This window comes from Akebia trifoliata, chromosome 3, assembly GCF_017979445.1.
Source record: "Akebia trifoliata isolate Shusen 1 chromosome 3, ASM1797944v1, whole genome shotgun sequence".
Taxonomy (NCBI): Eukaryota; Viridiplantae; Streptophyta; class Magnoliopsida; order Ranunculales; family Lardizabalaceae; genus Akebia; species Akebia trifoliata.
The window spans coordinates 42,825,636-42,847,076 of record NC_141377.1 but is presented as its reverse complement, the minus strand read 5'-3'; the positions used below and the strand labels follow the sequence as shown (position 1 = coordinate 42,847,076).

Sequence of the window (21,441 nt, the reverse complement as noted above, 5' to 3'; positions counted from 1 at the left end):
TATGGGAGAGATCATGACAAATCTGGTCTAATAAATCATCGGCTCCGATAGACTAAAAAATAGTGGGATGCAACAATGATGGACTTCATAGACAAAATGTGACCACCAAGAAGCACGATTGATACTTCGACGATCAATGAACATATCTGTTAATGAGATCAAATAATTATTCAACAAAATCAATTGCACACCTTTTTCAAAGGATCATGCAATTGTGGGAGGATGTTAGAGAATAAGATGCACAAGATACATTGTATCATTTTTAGTGTATCTCATTACAAATGAAGGTTGTGATGGAGGGTATTCTATAATATATATTGATATTTAGAATGTATCAATTATGATATTCTAGAATATTTATATTAGGTAGTTTTCATATGTCTTGGTTGATGCAATATCTATAAATACCCTATTGAATTTTTGAAATATCCATCTAAGAATTCCTAATAAATAAGATTTCTACAAACTCATCATTGGAATGGGTTTTTTTTTTTGAAGATAGAGATACTTGAAATGTGTGGTTTGCTTTTTGTAGAATCTTCATTGATGTTGAATGATAAAAGAGGATTGTTCAACTTGACAACAAAGTCAATAATCTCATTGTTGGAGTGAGATCATGTTTTTCTCTTTTATTTATTTTATATAAATTATATTTTATTATTGTATACACCTCAATTTGAATGGACCCAACTCGAAAAGAATTTAAAAAGACATGTTTTTGTAAAAAAATCAGCAACAGACCTAAGGATCCAAATATTCAAAATTCGACATTTCATTTTTAATATAACCTCAAGTCCAAGTTCTCATTAAATCCAATCTCAACCCAACCTCTAAGCCCATTGGACCTAAACCAATCATAAATGCAACCCAACCTAAAGAATTGCCCAATCCTAAGTCCAAGCCCCAACTCTAACTCAAACCCATAGTTATGTCTATGATCATAACCATTCAAAATTCATACAACCCTTGATTAACAAGGTAGACACATGTCACCTCCACAACCAACCTTCCAAAAGAAATCATTCTCATCACCCTATTACTATTTCCCACATCATATCACATGTCACTACCTAACCCCATCACATTTTCCTCAAAACACTCCACAAGTCATCTTCATAACCCCACACCCCTTATCTTTAATCAACTCACCTAATGCATACAATTCCATACCATTTTGTCATGTGTCATCATATTATTCACCCTTTCAATATCAAATTATCTATTTCCCTACATAACCATTATTTCAACCAACACCCATACCCAATTCATACGGGTTGAGAGATCAAATAATCCATTTCAACCCCTTTTTACCAAGGTTACCCTCCACTAACCACAGACTTCCTACTTCTCATTCAAAAACCTCAAAGTCATTTACCATCATTTTTTTATTTTCACTCCATTCTACTTCTAAAAAATTTATAAAAGCCCATTCCTCTCATAAACCTACTAATGCTTAAACCCCTTATCAAGCTTCAATACTCTTAACCTTCTTAAAACCAATTTAAAACCCATACTCAACTCTCAAAAAGTTTAACAAAGATACATCATTAAAGACAATTTCACCAATAACTTAAGAAGAATAATAATAAGTAAGAATACAAGCTTCAAAGTAGGATGGAGTAGGATCATGTAATTCCCTCCTCTCTCCCATCTTCATCTCATTCATTCATCTCTCCTCCCCACTTCTTTTTTTTTTTAGGGGGGGGGGGGTTTGAAAGTATATTTTCATTAAAAAGTAAGTCTTATAAGCATAGACATAATGACTCTCTCATAATGAGGTGACAGTCTTGATTTATGCTCAAAATAAAATCCCTCTAAGTTTAAGGGTACAAATGTTCTTATCTGTTGATTTTGTCTTTTAAAATTTATAAAATAAAAAATGACTATTTTTAAAAGTTACTACTTATGGTGGAAGGAATAAGGTGCCTAACACCTTCTATATCCCTTAACATGGACCCGTTTACCTATATTTTAGATAGATCAACACCCTTATTCAGTACGAGAGTCATTACAACAAAAATAAAATTTTAAAAACTATTTTTCGGATACCCATTTATACAATTTTCTAAAAAAGAATAGTGATGACTCCAAATCTAACTAGTAGAGATCTTTGGAAATGAAAATCCCAAGTCTACAATTATAAATTCAATTTTAATTTATCTTTTTATTTAGATTGTTGTTGAATTTTCAATCCATACGAAAAATTCATCTTGATTCTTCTTATTTTTATTTAGATTATCATATGCTAAGACTACTCTTTCATTTCTACGGACACATTCAAGTATAATTATATCCTAGTTTTTGTTTGTTTGTTTGTTTGTTTTTTGCTTGCTAGGTATGCAAGGGGTAGTGATTAATGATGGTGAAAATGGGTTCAAAGGGATTTGAACTTAGGGTCATGTGATCAACTCTCTTCGAGCCTTTACCACTTAGCTAATTGGTACCTTCAAAAACATAGTAAGCCTATCCTAAAATATTTATCTACTCGTGGATGGCACTTGTGCCAGTTGGCGTCACACGGGACATACCACTTAGCTAGTTCCCATGACCAATGGCATCCTGCCACCTGTCAAAAATACCAAAGACTGGGCAATGGCTTGTCAAGCCGATGAAGCTATGCAAGTTGGTGCCAAGTGTCATGCACGCCTTCAAAGGGTAATGGGATCTTGCCATCTGGCACTAAATGACGTGCACACCTAGAGTAACGTTTGTAGACAATCGACAGTGAAAGAATGACGTGGGCAGTCCTGATAGGGACACGTGCGAAAATGATGTTTGACATGGAGAAAATATGTGGGAGTCCCAGGAGGCCTAAAAATACCCCTCAGGGTAATAAGGAAGGGGCAGCCAGAAAGGATTAAAGACGTTATCTGTGTAATTGAAACTTATGTATTTTGACCCAATACACTAACTCATAATAGAATCTTCATCGTTGTCATACATATTATGAACATGTAATTGATCATTTTTCTCCTCTTTAACTCTATAAATTCTATTCATTCTCAATGAGGAAATGTTAGGTTGTGAAATTTTTTGTTGGAAATGCAAACAAAACATGTTAATGACTCGAGAAGTCATCTCCTTTTTTGCAGATGATAGTCCTTTAGGAGTTTACAGCGACATCTCACATATATCTCTATAAATAAAAGCTTCTTGGACGGGCAAGAAGCAACTTTGGGCCTATGGTTTCTTTGATTTCTTACACTTGTTTTTTCTCTAGGGAAGTAATTAGTTGAAGATGAGATTCGTTCCACAGACTATTTTAACAGTGGTTGAATCAGATCCATTAATGATTGCAAATGCGTTTAAAGGGGACAACTATTGTTGGTCAATAGCATTCTTGCTTGAAGGGGTAATTCAATGTCTCGAGGGATTTAATTTGGTAGTTAAATCACGTTTCAAGTAAGCCAATAGAATGCAGCCATGATGTGAAAAGGCCCAAGGCCGTCGATTTTTTCATTGTCAGATTTTTTTCCGACAGATCGAAACCATCAAATCAATGGAGGATGGAAGAAATTCGACGGCTCTAAGCCGTCGAATATTGGGAACTTAAAAAATCTCAACAGCCTCGGGCTGTCAAAATTCAGTTTCTAAAATTTGTGGAAGGCCTGTCAAATTTTCCAGTTTTCACATAGTGATGATTTTGGGCAAATTGGACTCCATTTATGGTGACCTTGAAATTTATTGGGACCTTTGCAAAACGTTTATATGCCAAAGAGCAGAGTTTGTCACTATTTCAAGAGGTAACTAATGGGTCTCCCTAACTTTTGTTTGCCTTGAATGTGAATTTTAGGTGGTATAAGCCCTTTAAATGTATGTTTTTATCTTATAATTTAATACCAAAAATGTTGCTCGCTTACTTTAAAATAAAATAAAATTATATGCATTACAAAATGAACATTTATTTTAACCATTCAATTTTATTTCCATGGACAACATCCCCACAATTTACTTCCCACTTCATTCGTTACTCACTTTTGAGCTCAGTAATATTTGGCCATCCATCAGTCATTAGTGTACTTGAACACTAAAAATGGAATGGTTATTGATTGGGTTGAATCTATATTGAAATATTAAGATGAGAAGGTCATTGTAAGATATGGCTCCTTCAAGGGGTTTTGAAAGTGAATCGTATTCCATAAATATGATACTTATCTAGTGTGATGTATGGAATATATGACATGACAAGGTGTAGTGTTGGAGTATTTCTATCTATCCATCATGTTATATAGACCGCATTGAGTAAAGATGCGATATTTAGTACTCGTGAGAATCTTATGAGTAATACGACTATACTACGAAGTCAATCAATTACCAAGTCATTTTAAACATTTGATTCCCTAAAAAAAAAAAAACATGAGGTGACTACTTCAATTTACGTCGGGTTTCATTAACTATAAACTAAGGGTATCTATCTTCATCATCTTAGGAGCCCTCTCCTATAATACATTGTAGTTCTTAGTCAATTAGGAAATGGTTTTGAATCTTAGATTCTTATTTACCACATCTCGTTTGCAAGTGATACCGAGATGACTTGAACAAGTCATCTCATTATCTCATGTGAGACATAATTTTTTTTCAAAAAACAGATGAACCAAAAAAGAAAGAGAAGAGGATGAAGCAGAAGAATATTTGAAACATCAAAAATAAAAAATACAGATAAGGGTGGGAATACTCATCTAGAGGGGTTGGCTCAATGGTAATTTCAAACTGATAAGCAGTTAATGCTCATAGGTCGTGAGTTCGATACCCAGTATAGGCATTAATTCCTCAGGGGCCACCTGTGAGGGCGCACCCTCAATTACCTAGTGCATGTGATGTGTGGGCATTGCACGTGTGCCATTCAAACATTACAACAATTTGGTTCAGTTATTATGTCAATAGTACAAAGCATTACAACAAATAACACACTAGCAGGTGGCATGTGCAAACGCACATGTATCGAAAGGTTTTATCTGTAAATTAGAAACATTGATCAAAGTTTTATTTATTTATTTTTTGAATATCATACAGTAAAAAATATGTTTTTATAATTTTGAAAACCAACCACCACAATTCTTGTGTCGTGGGCTACAATTTTCTTGGGTTACGTCAATATCACAAAGTATTATAACAATTAACACACTAAAAGGTGGTATGTACAAAAGCACATGTATCAAAAGGTTTTATCTGTAAATTAGAAACATTGATCAAATTTTATTTATTTTTTGATTAATATATGATAAAAAAGGTGTTTTTATAATTTTGAAAACTAACAACCACGATCTTGTGTCATGGGCTACAATTTCCTTGGGTTTTGACCAAAACATCCCTCGTTATATTAAGTTTGAATGTGATGGTGGGGGCATTTATGGGATCCAAAAATTGGTGCCAGACCACTTCTACTCCTCCTTCTCTTGTTATATTTTGTAATAATGAAGATTCAAACTTAGAGGGGCGCAGTTTGGTTTGGTTTGAGGCCAAATCACAACTGAATCAACATAGGTTCCAATAAATAAGAATCATAACCGAAATGCCAATGGAATCAAACCAAACCGAACTAATTAAAATCGATATAGTTAGGTTCGGTTATGTGGATTGCCAAGATATATCCTATAATCCTGCTCGAAAGCAACTCATTTTTAATAATAATAAATAAATAAATAATAAACATGAAATTTCATATAATCTATCACTAATCTATATATAAAAAGTTACTACTTTTTATCCAAAAAATATCATTAATGGACGTCCTAACTCCTAAAATAAATCATAATAAATTGATACATATATTTATTTATTTTGTAAGGATTCACTTCTTGATTTGGTTGAGTTCTATGCAAACCTTGAACCAAGAATGGGATCGAACCAATCAATTATCCATTTTCTTAACCTAAAACCAAATCGCAACTTATTCCAATCAAACCAAACCGATTCAAAGCTATCAATTTGGTTTGAACCGTTTCAAGTTGCACTCCTACAAACAATTTCAACAATTGTGAACAATTAGGATTATGCTCATGAAATCCTAAATTTAACAAATAGAACTCCATGGAGAGAGAGAGAGAGAGTTTCTATTGGCACACCAACCTTTACTTATTTTTAATTATTGACTTATTTACTTTTAAGAGGTTTTTCCCAAAATGTACACAGCTTTTACAAAAAATCCAATTTTGGTCCATTGTTCGTTTTAATTCCCAAAACATGTTTTAGAGCAAGTTTGCTAGTAGGTATTCTAATATATCATCATTGATAAAAAGTGTGAAACTCGTTGATAAATTTCAAGAATAGCTTATCCTTGATTATAAAGTGACGATATCGTTGATAAAAAAATGGTGGTTTCATTTATAAATTTATAGAAAAATATCCTTATTTTTTAAGGACGAGATCATTTTTAATTATCAGTGAGATATCGTCACTTTAAATCAAATTACCTACCTGTGAACTCGCCCTAAGACAAGTTTTTGGGAATTAAAACGAGCAGTGTTCCGAAATTGGAAATTTTGCAAAAGTTGCCCACGTTTTAGAAAAAATAAAATAAAAATCTAGATTTTTTTTATTACAATTTTTATTGAAGTGTAATAAGTAAGAGTTGAGGTGCCAAGAGCAGAACTCTTATTTCGTGAGGAGTTTCCGCTGGCGCGAAAACTGAATGCATTTCCCGCCAATGTAGAAGTATATCGACTACTACAGTGAGATCGATCCAAAGACGCCGCACAGAGAGATATATAGAGAGAGAGAGAGAGAGAGAGAGAGAGAGAGATGTCGGAGCCCACTGTCGCAGGAAGACGGAGGAACAACAAGGGAGCCGATGCGACTGCACGTGCCGATGCGTTGGAGCGTCTGAAAGCTCTCCGTCGCGGCGGTCGGCGTTCCGAAGGTGGGTTCCAGATAAAGATGGAAGATCCAATCTACGACACCGTTGAAGAAGATGATTACGCAGCACTCGTTGCCAAACGCAAAGAAGAAGCTCAAGGATTCATCGTAGACGACGATGGCCTCGGATACGGAGACGAAGGCCAAGAAGAAGATTGGTCTCGATCTGGCCTCCCTCCTTCATCCGAGGAATCCGAAGGAGAATCTGAGAGACCCAAGAAGAAGAAATCAGAGAAAAAAGAACCACCCCCGAAAAAGCCCTCTTCACTCTCTGCTGCAGCTGCTCTCATGGGTAAGCAACGGCTCTCTTCGATGTTTACTTCTTCAGTTTTTAAGAAGAATAGGGAAGATAAGGTCAAAGGGTTGTCGTCAGATAGCATTGTTGACGAGGTTATTACCGAGTTTGCCCCTGATGAAGCCGATAGGGAAAGGCGGCGAAGGGGGAAATTAGGCTCATTTTCGATCTCAAAAAGTTTCGCATCAATTGCCCCAGTTAAGAGCGAGAACGAGTCCGTTAAACCTGAATTGACCATGGTTACAAATAATGTACCCCAGATGGAAATTCAAGAAAATGATGGTTTGGTTTGTGACAGAGCCATGCCCGAGGACTTGAAAGACAATGAGATTTTATGTTCTGATGTGGGTTCTGCTCCATTGCCCCAAAAGCATGATTCTTTGAGTAATGGAGCATTTGTTGAGGAGGACGCTCCAAAAGGTAGTGAAGTGGAAGTTGAATCGGTGAAGAGAGATGGGGTAGTTTCTCTTAATGCGAAAATTAACGGGGAATCTGATGCTGCGTTGAGTGCAACTACTGGATGGCAGGCTTTATGGAGTGGAGATAACGGGAATGCTGGTTGTGATAGAGGGAAAGCCAATTTTAATCTTAACTGCGAAGAGAAGTCTGAGTTTGATTTGGATGCAGATGGGTCGTTACCTTTCTATATCATTGATGCGTATGAGGAGTTCTATGGTTCCAATTCGGGGACTGTCTATCTCTTTGGAAAGGTACTTGATCGCCTCTTTTTTTCTTAATGAGTGTTCTCAGTTTCCAAAATTTCATGGGACATAGGACATGAATGACACTAGATTATGAACTGATGCATACATGCATTAGGCATGGTTTGTGAGGCTATGGAGCTTTGGGTGGATGGCCATCTGAACAGAATCAACACACTTACATATGTAATTATGTAACATGCTACATCTTATTTGTGGGAATTATACTCTAGGATCACTCCCTCACTCTTGTTCCACCATCCCTAAGAGAGAAGCTTAGTTTGGTTGCAATGTAGTGTACTCTCATATAAGTGGCCAAGGATCGCACTTAGGTGATTTAAGGTTGTATACTTATCCTATTTCCGGTCTCTGTTTCGCAGTGTGTTGAAAATTATCCTAAATAGGTGGCATGTTAATGATGCTTCAATTGAAGGTATATGTGTCACACCCATGTCATGTTGGTCGACACTCCTGGCGTGTTCGGGATTTCTCTATACTGAATATTCCTTTTCTTATCATTGTTCATGCTGCTGGGCAGAATAATGTATTAAGTTTTGGGTTCTGAATTGTAGGACTAAAACACTGCAGGTGCCTAAGATAATAATGGAAAAACTATGGTAATACAAGTAGTGCTTTTTCCCATGTTTAAACCCAAGTCTCGAATGGATTTGTAATCGACTGAGTCAAGTTTTGATTTTGTCTACTAGTCAACTTGGTGGGTCATAAAATATCTAAATTGTTAATGTTGTTGAGTAATCTGATTATAAAATAGGCAAAATATGGGGAAAACGAGTCTTAAAACTAATGAGAAAATATTACTTTGTTTTAACCTTCAAACCAAGTTGCTCTGGCTGATACACCAACGGCAAGCCAAGTTGGTGGTCAAGTCTACCTGAAATACCGCCAGATGAAGGCAGCTTTGCTGATTTCCAAGCTGACTTGTTGAGTTTGACAATCGTTAATAAAATTAGCATTGGGCCGCTATCTAATTACTTTGTGACAAACACTATTATCATGGGTTCATTACCACATCAGCATATCAGAAAGCAAATGCTATTCTCAATTACAACATATTGAGAACGAAATCTAAAATAACATATGCTTTGAAAAAAGAAAGAGTTAGTGGTGCTTTGGAGAGGCTGAATGGTTTGAATATTAAACCAATAGGATGTTATTTTCCCCCCTTTTTTTCCTTTTTCTTGGTTTCATATTGGCATGTTGACCATTCATGTATATGGTCATCCTTTTAGATCCTTGGTTTATTTATTTGATGCATTCTTGATGCAATTTTGGACAGTGAAAAAACATTTGATGATTTGGTGTCTTTGTCAATGTGGAAGGTTAAAGCAGGAAGTACGTATGACAGCTGCTGTGTGGTTGTCAAGAACATGCAGAGATGTGTCTATGCTATCCCAAATGGTTCTGTATTGCAAAATGATGTAATCATGGAGCATGAGAGGGATGTTGCGGACTCCCGGATTTCATCAACAGTTTTCCGGACAAAACTGCAAGTAAATTTTACCTTTTCTTGATAAGCGTTTTTTCTTCATACTCCACACAATAAACAAATACATTTATATAAAAAAGGTGCCAACTTAGCTAAATGGATAAGGTTTGTGAGTTTTGATAAAAACGACCTGTGTCCAAATCACGTTGCCTTCACTCACTAATTGCTGACCACTGATGCACTAACCTGCTTGCCTAGCAAAAAAAAGGTACATTTATGTTTATTCGATAGTATAAATAAATTTTCTGTTTTGGTGCATGTATTGTCTTTGTTAGGAGATGGCATCTGGATTGAAGAGTGAAATAACAGAGAAATTATTAGATCTCAATGTGTCAGCTTTTAGAATGGCTCCGGTTAAGGTATGTGCTTCTATTCGTAATCAGGCTTGATTCTTATTTTCATCATATGTTAATGTCTTGTCAACTCTTAATGTTCCTTTGTTCTTTATTTTTGTTTGAGTTTACAAAAAAGTCATGTTACTTGTGCATTTTGTAGAGGGGCTATGCATTCGAGCGATCTGACGTACCTATCGGGGAGAGTTATGTTCTTAAAATCAATTACCCATTTAAGGTATCCTAACCAATTATTGAATCACATTCAAATTCAGGGAAGTATACCTGCACTATCAAAGAATTGTGCTTATGGCTCCTTAATTAAATGCCTACCATTTTTGCTAGCCATCACATGTTGAGATTGGGACATACTTTGAAAATTTTAGTGTTTTTGGAAAAGATTTACATGGAACTTGCAACTTCTTGTTTGTTGTTCTACCTAGGATTCAACGCTTTTTTGCATGTATGAAAATCTTCTTTAACTTTGGCAGTGCTTTGTCTAATTTATTGCTACTATACCAATGCAGGACCCACCACTTCCCTCTGATCTTAAAGGAAAACTTTTTTCTGCCTTGCTGGGAACTCATTGCAGGTATAAGTAGTCACAAGTGGTTCCATAGACAGAGAATTTCAGATTCTTTTGGAGCTTGAACATCTCTCATTTTGGATACATTCAATTACATTTGTTTATTAGGTTTCTTCATTATGTCCAAAATTACCTTGTCGAACCCTCATGTTCAAATAATATATGTTAAATTACTCAGGCTTTTTGGCCGTTATTTGTATTCCCTGTTGGTCATCTCAACCTCCTTTCTTAATTGGAGAAGGTTTTCACAGTCAAGTTGTCAATAGCTTGTTCTTGGCTTTCCAAAGGTTCTCCCTGGTCTTAATCCTTTTCACGATATCCCAGTTTATCTAGTCTACTGTTTTGGTGGAAGTGTTAACAATGGGAGATCTCATGGCCCTAGGATTACTTTTGTTAATTGTTGTTCTCTTTGCAAATTTTACTTTTCTTTTGATGCAAATCCTTTAAGGAGTTTAAGATTTTTAATTTTTTTTTCACTAAAGATTTAATATTTAGATGGGGGATGGGGTGGTATTAGAGTGTAGGGGTTATGTATTGTGCTTTAGTATCCTTTTTCATGTTTTTTGTTTTTGTCCTTCTCTTTTTTTCTTTGTTGTAGGCTGGTTGGTCATCTGAACTTCCTTTCTTCTCTTTCTAATGAAATTTATACCAATAAAAAATATTCTACGCTTCACATTTTTTTGGTACATGCAAAAGCAATCGATTGTCTTTAAGGGTGTTTTCTTTGAAAAAAAATCTTTTTGATTGGGAGAGGGTTTGTAATGAGAGATCTTAGCCTTGGACCTTGTGCTCTTTGTTTTGCTAGTATAATATTTATATTTATCAGAAAAAAGAGTATGACCTAGGTTTTGCAAGTACCTGGACTGTTTAATTGCAAAGCTTATAACATGATTTACAACATGCTTGTCTTAACACAAAGGAATTAATGAAGAGACAATAAACTTTATAAATGTTTCTGCCATGCTTGAAGATCTCATACTGTTTGAAACAATATAATTTTTTTTTTTGATAGACGAAGTGAACTATATTAAAAGAATAAAATAAAGCGGTTGAGATGACCGACTACTAAGGAACAAAGCAAAACACCCAATTAGACCCCAACTTACGAACCTGGAAGGTGACAAACCCAATCCCATCTATACAAGAAATACTTGAAGAAAACACCCCTAAACTTCTTAAAAACCTTAACTCCCAAAAAACACTATAGACATAATGTACAAACTCAACTCCTGCTGTCTCACTAGAATCTTCAAACACCCGGTTATTGTGGGACGTCCAAGAAGTGATCAGTATATTTATATATTATAACTGAAATTATAGTTGAGCCTTTTCTCCGTTAATATTATTGTTTTGTCGGCGAGTATTTGCTGTATCTTCATTTAAGACTAGAAAAATTTAAAGGGAAAATGACCAAGGTCATCCTTATGCAGTGCTCTGGAGCTATTTTTGATCAAAAGGAAAATAAAAGGACCCTCCTGGTTATCTATTTCTAAATTTTCCAGCTGTCCAGCCTCTCAGCGGGTGAGGCATTTCAACTTTAATGCTTGTCATACTGTTTAAGAAGTTCTTGCTTGGTCATTCTCTGTTTTCTGTTAAGCAATGCTAGAAAGAAACTCGTTGTAATGAGTTGAACCAAATCCTGGGATAGGTAAGCTGGAGTAAATTTGAGGTTTCTGTTGATTGTCCCAAAGATATTCGGATTCCAACTTCCTCAAAAGTCACACCGGAGATTCCTCCAGTAACTGTTTCGGCAATAAATCTGAAGACAGTCATCAATGAAAAGCAGAATATTAATGAAATTGTATCCGCATCGATCATTTGCTGTCGCATGGTTAAGGTATGTAGTAGGTGCCCCATTTGTAGTACTAGTTTTACTATGTCCTTGATGTTTCCATTTTAGGATTCTCCAACTTGTTTGTGTTAACTCTTAGTTATTATTGGGTTGTGGTGTGTGGGGGTCCTGCTTCTATCAAAGGTTTGGAAAATTTTATCACAAAATAAATTTTGAATGATCATCAAAGCTTGACTCAAGTGAGTCAATTTGTTGATTTGGGCAACTCATGAATTTTGATTTAACAGTTTTTATTTATATTTAAAGTCTATGACTTAGCACCATTGTGGTTCTAAATCGAAGTGATGATTGTTATTCTTTTCTGATCCCAGGTGAGTTTGGCAAGTCTAAATTTTTTATTAACTAATTAATAAATGCTATTTTAATTGAATGTTCTAAGATATTGGTTTCAATGAAAGTATAATAACTACTAAGGAATATCTGAGGATGTTTTTCAGGGCATTCATTTTGTAAGAAGAAATCTAATCATTTGGCTATGTAACTATTGACTTGAGTTAGTCTTGAAAGCGTAGAAAACTTGGCAGTTTTGGGGCATTTTGATTGGCTCGAGTACTTTTTCTCATGAAAAATAGGTTTTCTTGTTCAAGTGACAAGTCTACTTGATTGAGTTTTCTGGTCATGGTTTGTACTTACGTAGTTGATATTGGTTATTTTTCTCTTTTAGACTTCAATTCTTAATCAAAACATGCAAATACTTGATTATGATTCATCACTTGCATGGTAGTGATACTGGTGTTTGCTCCATATTTTCAGATTGACACTCCCATGTTGTCATCAGAATGGAAGAGACCTGGGGTACTTAGCCATTTTACCGTTGTGCGCAAGCTTGAAGGAGGCATATTTCCAATGGGTTTCACAAAAGATGTTTCTGATAGAAATACCAAGGCTGGGTCAAATATTCTTGGGGTCGAAAGCAGGTATGCTGTTATTGCAAATTATTATTATTATTTATTGGTGTCAACTCCTCCATTTCTATTATCTCCAACAAAGTAAATCTGTTTTGATGGCAGAACTGTTTCTTCCCAGTTCCACTCGTTCAAATTATTTGTTTCCTTTTTGTGTCCTTCCTTGCAGTGAAAGAGCCTTGTTAAATCGTTTGATGCTTGAACTACACAAATTGGATAGTGATGTCCTTGTTGGGCACAATATTTCTGGATTTGATCTCGATGTTCTTCTCCACAGAGCTCAGGTTATTTCTTTAATAAATTATATGAGCTGTAACACTTTTGACCAAAGAACAGCCTAGATGTACCTCAGACAGGTGCACTGTTTGAAATAAAGAGTAATTACTGAAGGCAAATAATGGCAGAATATGTGGATAACAATAATTTGTTATAATCAAAGTTGTATCCAAAATGTTTGTGTAGCAAAAAAGGAAATCTGGGTAGTTTTTCTTCGTTTTGTTTTTTAATAAGTAGGTGTTGGAGTTTTTGTGTGATAGGTACTTTGTTAATTATGCAGGCTTGCAAGGTTCCAAGCAGTATGTGGTCCAAAATTGGGCGTCTTAAGCGTTCTATGATGCCTAAACTTACAAAGGGAAGCACTATTTTTGGGTCCGGAGCAAGTCCAGGGATCATGTCTTGTATTGCAGGTCGGCTCTTATGTGATACCTATTTGTGCTCCCGTGACCTATTGAAGGAGGTGTGAAGCCACACGTTTATTTCTTTTCTAAGTTTACCACGATTTTCAGTTTCTAACACAGTTAAAAGGCTTCATATACTCTATTACCTGTATTTCTTCCAGGTAAGTTATTCTTTGACACAACTTGCAAAGACCCAGCTGAATAAAGACAGGAAGGAGATTGCTCCAAATTATATCCCCAACATGTTCCAAACATCTGGATCGCTTATGGAACTTGTAGGTTCTTATGCTGAACCCTTTGTTGTTTTTTTTAAGGATAGTTATGTTAGCAGCTTAGAAGAAACTAAACCCTTAAAAGTTAACTTAGTAAGTTGACTCGGTCTTGAATGTGTCTTGGATTTTCTTGGGATATTAAGAAATACGATTAAATGTTTCTAATATGTATTTATCTATGTAGTGTACCTTTACACATTGCCAATCCCAAGCCCGGATAATAAAGGGTTTTATCAGATTTACAGCTGGTGTGAAAATCCATCTCCTCCAAACATAAATCCTGAATTCCTGATTAGATTTGTCTCTGGACAAAATTGAACGGAGGAACAGGACTTGTTTAGTCGACCCCAAATCTTTGGGATGAGGTTTGATGATGATGATGTGTATATGCATAGCAAGTGATGTTATAACCATAATAAAGTGCCATGGCGAGGTCTGAACACTTGTTAGAGCTATTCGTGCTTTGGGTGACCTTACAGTGCCATTTTGAAGCTCAGGAAACTTATCTGAATTAGCAAATCCTTTAGCCTTGGACATCTATATTTTTCGAGTGACAACAAATAGTTCAACTTGACTAACTATGATTAGAAATATTTAGTGCCTTATAGTTGCATTGCCACATTATGGTTCTCATTTAAACATTTGCAATGGATCAGGTAGAGTATGGTGAGACTGATGCATGGTTATCCTTGGAACTGATGTTTCATTTGAGTGTTCTTCCCCTTACACGTCAGCTGACTAACATCAGTGGTAATCTCTGGGGAAAAACTCTCCAGGTGAGTTCTTGTTTACTTTGTTTTCTGAACATCTGTGAGACTTCCATCAAGAAATCACTTTCTCTCCAATTTGATCACCTGTTTTTTCAGGGTGCGAGGGCACAGAGGGTTGAATATCTTTTGTTGCATGCATTCCATGCAAAGAAGTATATTGCACCAGATAAGATATCTGCACGAGAGAAAGAAAAAAACTCAACAAAACGGAGAATGGATTATAGTGCTGAGGGTGAAGATTTGAACGGGCTTCCTATTGAGAATGACCTTCAGCATTTTGATTCTGGAAAAGGAAAAAAGGGTCCTGCCTACTCTGGTGGATTAGTTTTGGAGCCTAAAAGAGGTCTATATGACAAGTATATATTACTTTTGGACTTCAATAGTCTTTACCCTTCAATCATTCAGGTTATTTAACATTTTTCTTTTTGTTTCTTAATATATATCAGTTCACTCACAATTTGTTTTTCTATCTTGCCCAGATGATATCAGATATAAACTGTTAATGTTTTTCTTTCTTTATTATTTTATGTTATTGATCCTTAATTGCTCTATAGGAATACAATATCTGCTTCACAACAGTCGAAAGATCTGCTGATGGATCAATCCCTCGTTTACCATCTTCTAAAACAACTGGAGTTTTGCCTGAGGTATTATTCCTTCAGAGATAATGCATTGTTGGTATTTACTATAAAAATGATGCATTTATGACAAATTTTGAAAAACTCATTCATAAAACACATTTTTGTGTTTTCTTAAGTTAATATGTGCTCGAATTCATTAAAAGGTAAGGGCTCTTATACTTCAAAGGCATACGTGCAGAATATTTTTAGTTGTTTTGTTGGTGCTTTAAACTTCTTTCCAAATTGATTCTTTGTCGGATGTTAACTATGCTCATTAGTCTGGGGGGCTAAACTTTAGGAACATTGGGTGATTAGTAAAAAGTGTGTTCTTACACTCTATTTTGGGTTTGGCTGTAAGCATGTTCCTTGTCTAGAAAAACTTCACCCGTCTAAGTGAAGAAAAAGAAGCACAAGACTTGCCACTTTCTTTGATTCTTCAAGTGCTCCATCTATTTCTACTATCATTTTTGTGCATTCAAAGAAGGAAGAAATTAAAGGTATATGTGGCTGGAAAGAAGAAACAATAAGCAGAAAAAATGTAATAAATAGCAGAGATACATTAATAAACTGCATTCCCTCCAAAAGCCATACCAAATTTCTGTTCCATGATTCCTTTTGCAATGTGATTCACATATGAATCATATATGAATCATATGATTCATTACTAATTAAGAAACACGCATTTGATGCCATTTGCTTTCAGAATTGTTTGATTCGAATCTTAAATCCTACAATTTTAACAACCATGGGATTTGGTTTGTTTTTGGTACCATCATGATCCATGATGATTTTTTTAAGAACAATGGATATAAAAATAGGTCTTTGAGTTCAATGGCACTTATGGTGTGATGTTCGTGCTTTTTGTCTCCACTTCTCTAAAATGAGGTTTGAAAATTTGAGATTTACTGGGATTCAAACTGTTCGTGAGTCATATTGATTCAATCTGAGAAAAAGATTTGACTTAATTCTGTGGGTTTGGCTAAGCAAATTTTGGAGTCTTGGTTTGTTTCAAGATGGTTTGTGTCAAGTCTTACGTTAGTTTTTGAGAACCTTTAAACTAATCAATAGGGTTTCTGGAGCTTTTGAATTCTGAGTTTTACATCAAGCTCTCTTAGTTATTTGGAAGTCAAGTATTCGGAGGTGTATGCGTCAAGGATGAAACCTCTATTCATCACAGTTATTTAAAGTCTTTATTATATCTTTTGCTTTAATGAAGTGTTCAGTTGACTAAAACTTTCACTATACACACTTTTGTAGTTGCTGAGGAACTTGGTTGAGAGGAGGCGAATGGTTAAGTCATGGCTTAAGAGTGCATCTGGTCTAAAGTTTCAGCAGCTTGACATACAGCAGCAAGCACTAAAGCTCACTGCAAACAGGTTTGTGCTCATTGTTCGGTGCAGACATATTTTACTCTCCTCAGTACTTACTAGTATGTTAAGTACTGAGTTTCAACTTAATTTCACTTTCTATCAGTATGTATGGATGTTTGGGGTTTTCCAATTCAAGGTTCTATGCAAAGCCACTTGCAGAGCTTATAACACTACAAGTAAGAAGATTCTTTGTTGTTTAAATGTGTATTGCAAAAAATGTACTAGTGTTTTCATGTACACATTGCTGACTGAACTGATCATATTGATAGTTATTATTAACTTAAACCAATTAATTCTTCTGCAGGGGAGGGAGATCCTACAAAGTACTGTTGATCTTGTCCAGAATAACTTGAAATTGGAGGTCATTTTCTTGAACTTCTTGATTCATGACTCATGAAATTAATATTTTGATCTTTGTGTCATGAGTTTATTGATTGAGTGGTTTAAGTCATTTAGTTGATGAGTGACATGTTTTACATCAAACAGGTGATCTATGGTGATACAGATTCAATCATGATCTATAGTGGTCTTGATGATATTGCACAATCCAAAGCAATTGCGGGAAGAGTCATCCAAGAGGTGAGTTTTTTTTTTTCTTCTATAGTGAATGGATGTCACTGATTGATGTGGGGAACAGTCATCAAGTCGGGGTTTGGGAATAAGTTGGCAAGGGAAAAAGTAAAAAAAAATGAAAAAATCAGGAAAAAATCGAAATAGTATTAAGACAATGTATTTTTTTTTTTTACTTTGTGGTGTTATCATTTATATGATCACATCCTATTTTAAACTATAAGAATAGATTGGTCTTTGAAAAAACCCTTTTAAAATAGCTTGCTCAACAAAAAAGAAAAAAAAGAAAAAGAAAATCACAATTTTTTGTGTTTAAATTGCGACTTTTGTTTAAATTGTGATTTTTTTTTCAAAAAAGTCGTGATTTAATCGTCAGTCTTTAAAATCGCGATTTAAACACAATTTTTTGAAAAAGTCAGAGACTTTGGTGACTATGACGTGGGGTAGTGTCGAGAAGATGGGAATTCCCATCTTCAATATTTTTTGTGATCTATACATGCTGTATACAGAAGGGACCCACCGATATGTACCATTCAATGGGTCAGACCTTGGCGATCTTGCTGCTAAAAAATTCAACCCAATCAGTTCAACATCTCCAGGAAAAAAGTCTATAGGTCAAGATGGTTATGTAGATCCAATGAAATCCAAGTTGCTTTATCTGCATGTTTTACAAGGTTTTCCCATTTTTCTACTTTGAACTATGGCCTGTCCTTTCTACATTTAGGTCAACAAGAAGTATCGCTGTTTAGAAATTGATCTTGATGGCTTGTACAAAAGAATGCTGCTACTCAAGAAAAAGAAATATGCAGCTGTCAAAGTGCAGTTTAAGGATGGGATGCCATACGAGGTTGGAGTTGAAATACTTTTTTTTTTTTTTTGCTTAGAAATTGGTCCAAAATGTGCCCGCTTTGATGTATGACTGCTTTATTTAACTTGCATGGTGAAGGTCATTGAACGCAAGGGTCTCGACATGGTTCGACGTGACTGGAGTTTGTTATCAAAGGAATTAGGCGATTTCTGCCTGACCCAAATATTATCTGGCGGGTACACATTTATTTTAAATTTAAGTCCAATCAAAGAAAAACTTCAGTAATTCTCTGCTTGCATATAATCAACTGTATGGTTCTCATGCTCTCAGGTCTTGCGAGGATGTCGTTGAATCGATACATAGCTCTTTAATGAAGGTAACATCATGTTTTCGTGTGAATTACTTGAGCTTGGAAGAGGCTTTCTGATTGTGCTGGTTCTCAGTGCTACATAATGGCAGCCAATTGCTTCTTAGAATTTCTGTCAGCCTTAGACATGATCTTAAGCTTCCCAGACTATCCTTTTTGTCAGTGTGAAGACACCCTTATTTTTTAATTGTATAAGAGAACATGTTGAACCGAGTGATGCAACCATGCTTTGTCATCATTCATGTTTATAAGAGACATAGTGATAAGAGGATGAGTTTTCAAATATTTGTCTTCATCAAACAGGTACAAGAGGAGATGAGGAATGGAGAAGTAGCACTTGAGAAATACGTCATCACAAAGACATTGACAAAATCACCTGAAGCCTATGCAGACGCCAAAAACCAACCACATGTACAGGTGAGCCAGGCAACAACTCTTGATCCACAAAATTGATTTGTTGTAGAACTCGTCAAATTCATCATTTGTATCTCACTAATTTTACGTGTCCGGTAAACCTTTAACTAGGTTGCGCTTAGATTGAAGGAAACTGGCTATTCTACTGGGTGCTCTGCCGGTGATACTGTCCCTTATATTATTTGCTGTGAGCAGGTATTGTCTTTTGCAATCATATAACAATTTATGACTCGCATTTATGAATTCCCTTTACGTTTAACAATATAATTATAAATAAATATATTAATGTTACAATGGTGATTAAGAAGTACTAAATTTGTTTGCATTTGCCATGAATAGGGGACTAGTTCAGGCTCGTCTGCAGGAATTGCTCAGCGGGCTAGGCATCCTGATGAGCTAAAAAAGGACAACGGAAACTGGATAATAGACATTGACTACTATTTGGCCCAGCAGGTTTGCAACCTACTTGATTTGGATATTGTGTCAAATGTAGTGGAGTGTGTTTATTTGCTCAGTGTTGTTAATTGGTTTGTCCATGCAGATTCATCCTGTGGTATCACGTCTATGTGCTTCCATTCAGGGTACAAGCCCGGCACGTTTGGCTGATTGTCTGGGACTTGATTCATCGAAGGTAAGTTGTACAGTCTATCTAGTCAAACCAAACATTCATTGGGTGTGGATGTTTGTCATTGTGTATGCTATTAACACCATAAACAACGCCTTTTTTTTTTTTTTGCTTAGTTCCAAGCTAAAACAAGTGAAGCAATCAGCAACGACCCTACTACGTCATTCCTGTCTTCTGTAGATGACGATGAGATGTAAAAATTTTCTTTGATTTGAAAATGACGTAATTGCCACACATTAGCATTAGAGAAGTCGAAGGATTGACAGGTACCTTTGACGCACTGAAAATTGCAGATATCGTGGCTGTGAGCCTTTGCGATTGTCATGCCCCACATGCTTTTGCACTTTTGAGTGTCCCCCGGTGTCCAGTTTAATGTCAACATCAAATGTCAAAAGCCCCCAAAGCCCCCCAGAGTCGCAGGCAGAAAAGGAATCTAGCTATAATTTCTGGTACAGATTGCGTTGTTCAAAATGCCCAGATGAGGGCAATAGGATGTCTGCTGTCATTATAGCTAACCAGGTAGTGTTGCATTGCACAATTTTGCTTGATAAAATTTGCTTTTATTTATCTGCCAAGGATTAGTTTAAATGATTCCACATACACCTTTGTACAGGTCAAAAGACAAGCAGATGGGTTTATCTCCACGTATTACAAGGGCCTAATGATGGTAGATATCACTTCTTATTAATATCTAATGGTAATTTATCAGCCGTAGTACCACTGACAGTATTTACTCACTTCTCAGTGTGACGATGAAACTTGCAAGTTTACCACTTGTAGTCTGAACCTGCGGGTGATTGGTGATTCTGAGAGGGGAACGGTTTGTCCAAACTATCCTCGCTGTAATGGGCATCTTGTTAGAAAGGTGCTGATCTGATTGCACACTTGTGCATCCCAAATAAATTCCTTATTAGTTCACTGTTCCATGCTTGAACAATTGTATATACTAATATATTTGGGTGTAAAATGTTCCTGAGGCAGTATACAGAAGTGGATCTATACAAGCAGCTTACCTATTTCTGCCATGTGTTGGATGCAGTTCGGTTTGTCGAGAAGGTTGATTTACTGCACCAAGTCTTTGTTATTTTGATTACCCTGCAGTATGCATGTCTGGTGTAGCTTGTTTACAAACAAAGAACAAAGGGTAGTTTCTCATATTTGTTATTTGATGATTGCTGCAGTTGGATCTCAAGGTTAGAATTCCATTGGAGAAAGAGCTTGCCAGAATCTGGCCTGTGGTTGACTTGGCAGCATCAGTAGTACAGAAGATCCGAGATCGTTGTGCCTATGGGTGGGTCCAAATGAAGGACCTCACTATCACCATTTGATCAATCAAATGATGGAAATTCCGCTGTGATCAAAATCATGGCCGGCCTTTCATGTAATTTTTGTTTATGTAAATAATGGATTTACAATTAACCTTACAGGTGATTGCTTGGCGATAAAAAAAATCACAGGAATGTGTTAGTGTTTGAGTGAATCTTGATAAACTTTAATGGGTTTTTGATTCTGGGTTAATTACAATCCAATAAGGTTTTGATTCTGGGGATGCCTGGGTATCAATGAAGTGGATGTGGTGTGTGTGGTATGTTGAATCTTCATTCCATGTAAAAACATCAGCAGATTATAGGTTTTATAAGCTGAGTGCAAGCTGTACATTTGTGCTTTCTAGAAAAGCAAGATGAAAGAATTAGCAATACCATCGTAGTAATGATTATTGAGTAATTATAAAATAAATTAGATGTCATTCTAATGAAGTTGACTTAATGGACTCCAGTCTCGAAAGGATTATCATGTCAAAAGATTAGAAAAAAAATAAAATTAGGAGACTTGGCATGTCAAGTAATAGAGCAATGCAATCATGCAGTCAGCAGCTGAATTAATTGACTGGCAATCAAGATTAAAAAAAAAAAAA

General features: G+C 35.7%; 1 protein-coding gene across 1 annotated transcript; it reads left to right on the top strand.

Annotated features, from left to right (window-relative positions):
* Positions 1-6,687: 6,687 nt before the first annotated feature.
* On the top strand, positions 6,688-20,998 carry ICU2 (DNA-directed DNA polymerase). Its single transcript, XM_086435522.1, has 31 exons — positions 6,688-7,860; positions 9,192-9,362; positions 9,634-9,717; positions 9,854-9,928; positions 10,218-10,282; positions 11,707-11,797; positions 11,925-12,113; positions 12,882-13,045; positions 13,203-13,317; positions 13,590-13,769; positions 13,872-13,989; positions 14,643-14,758; positions 14,849-15,157; positions 15,307-15,399; positions 16,630-16,748; positions 16,846-16,918; positions 17,047-17,103; positions 17,229-17,321; positions 18,037-18,159; positions 18,259-18,356; positions 18,451-18,496; positions 18,791-18,904; positions 19,013-19,096; positions 19,241-19,354; positions 19,443-19,532; positions 19,643-19,719; positions 19,820-20,045; positions 20,140-20,193; positions 20,272-20,391; positions 20,508-20,582; positions 20,708-20,998. The coding sequence occupies exons 1-31, from the start codon at positions 6,742-6,744 to the stop codon at positions 20,852-20,854; spliced, it is 4,599 nt and encodes a 1,532-aa protein (XP_086291648.1). The 5' UTR covers positions 6,688-6,741; the 3' UTR covers positions 20,855-20,998.
* The last annotated feature ends 443 nt before the right edge of the window (positions 20,999-21,441 follow it).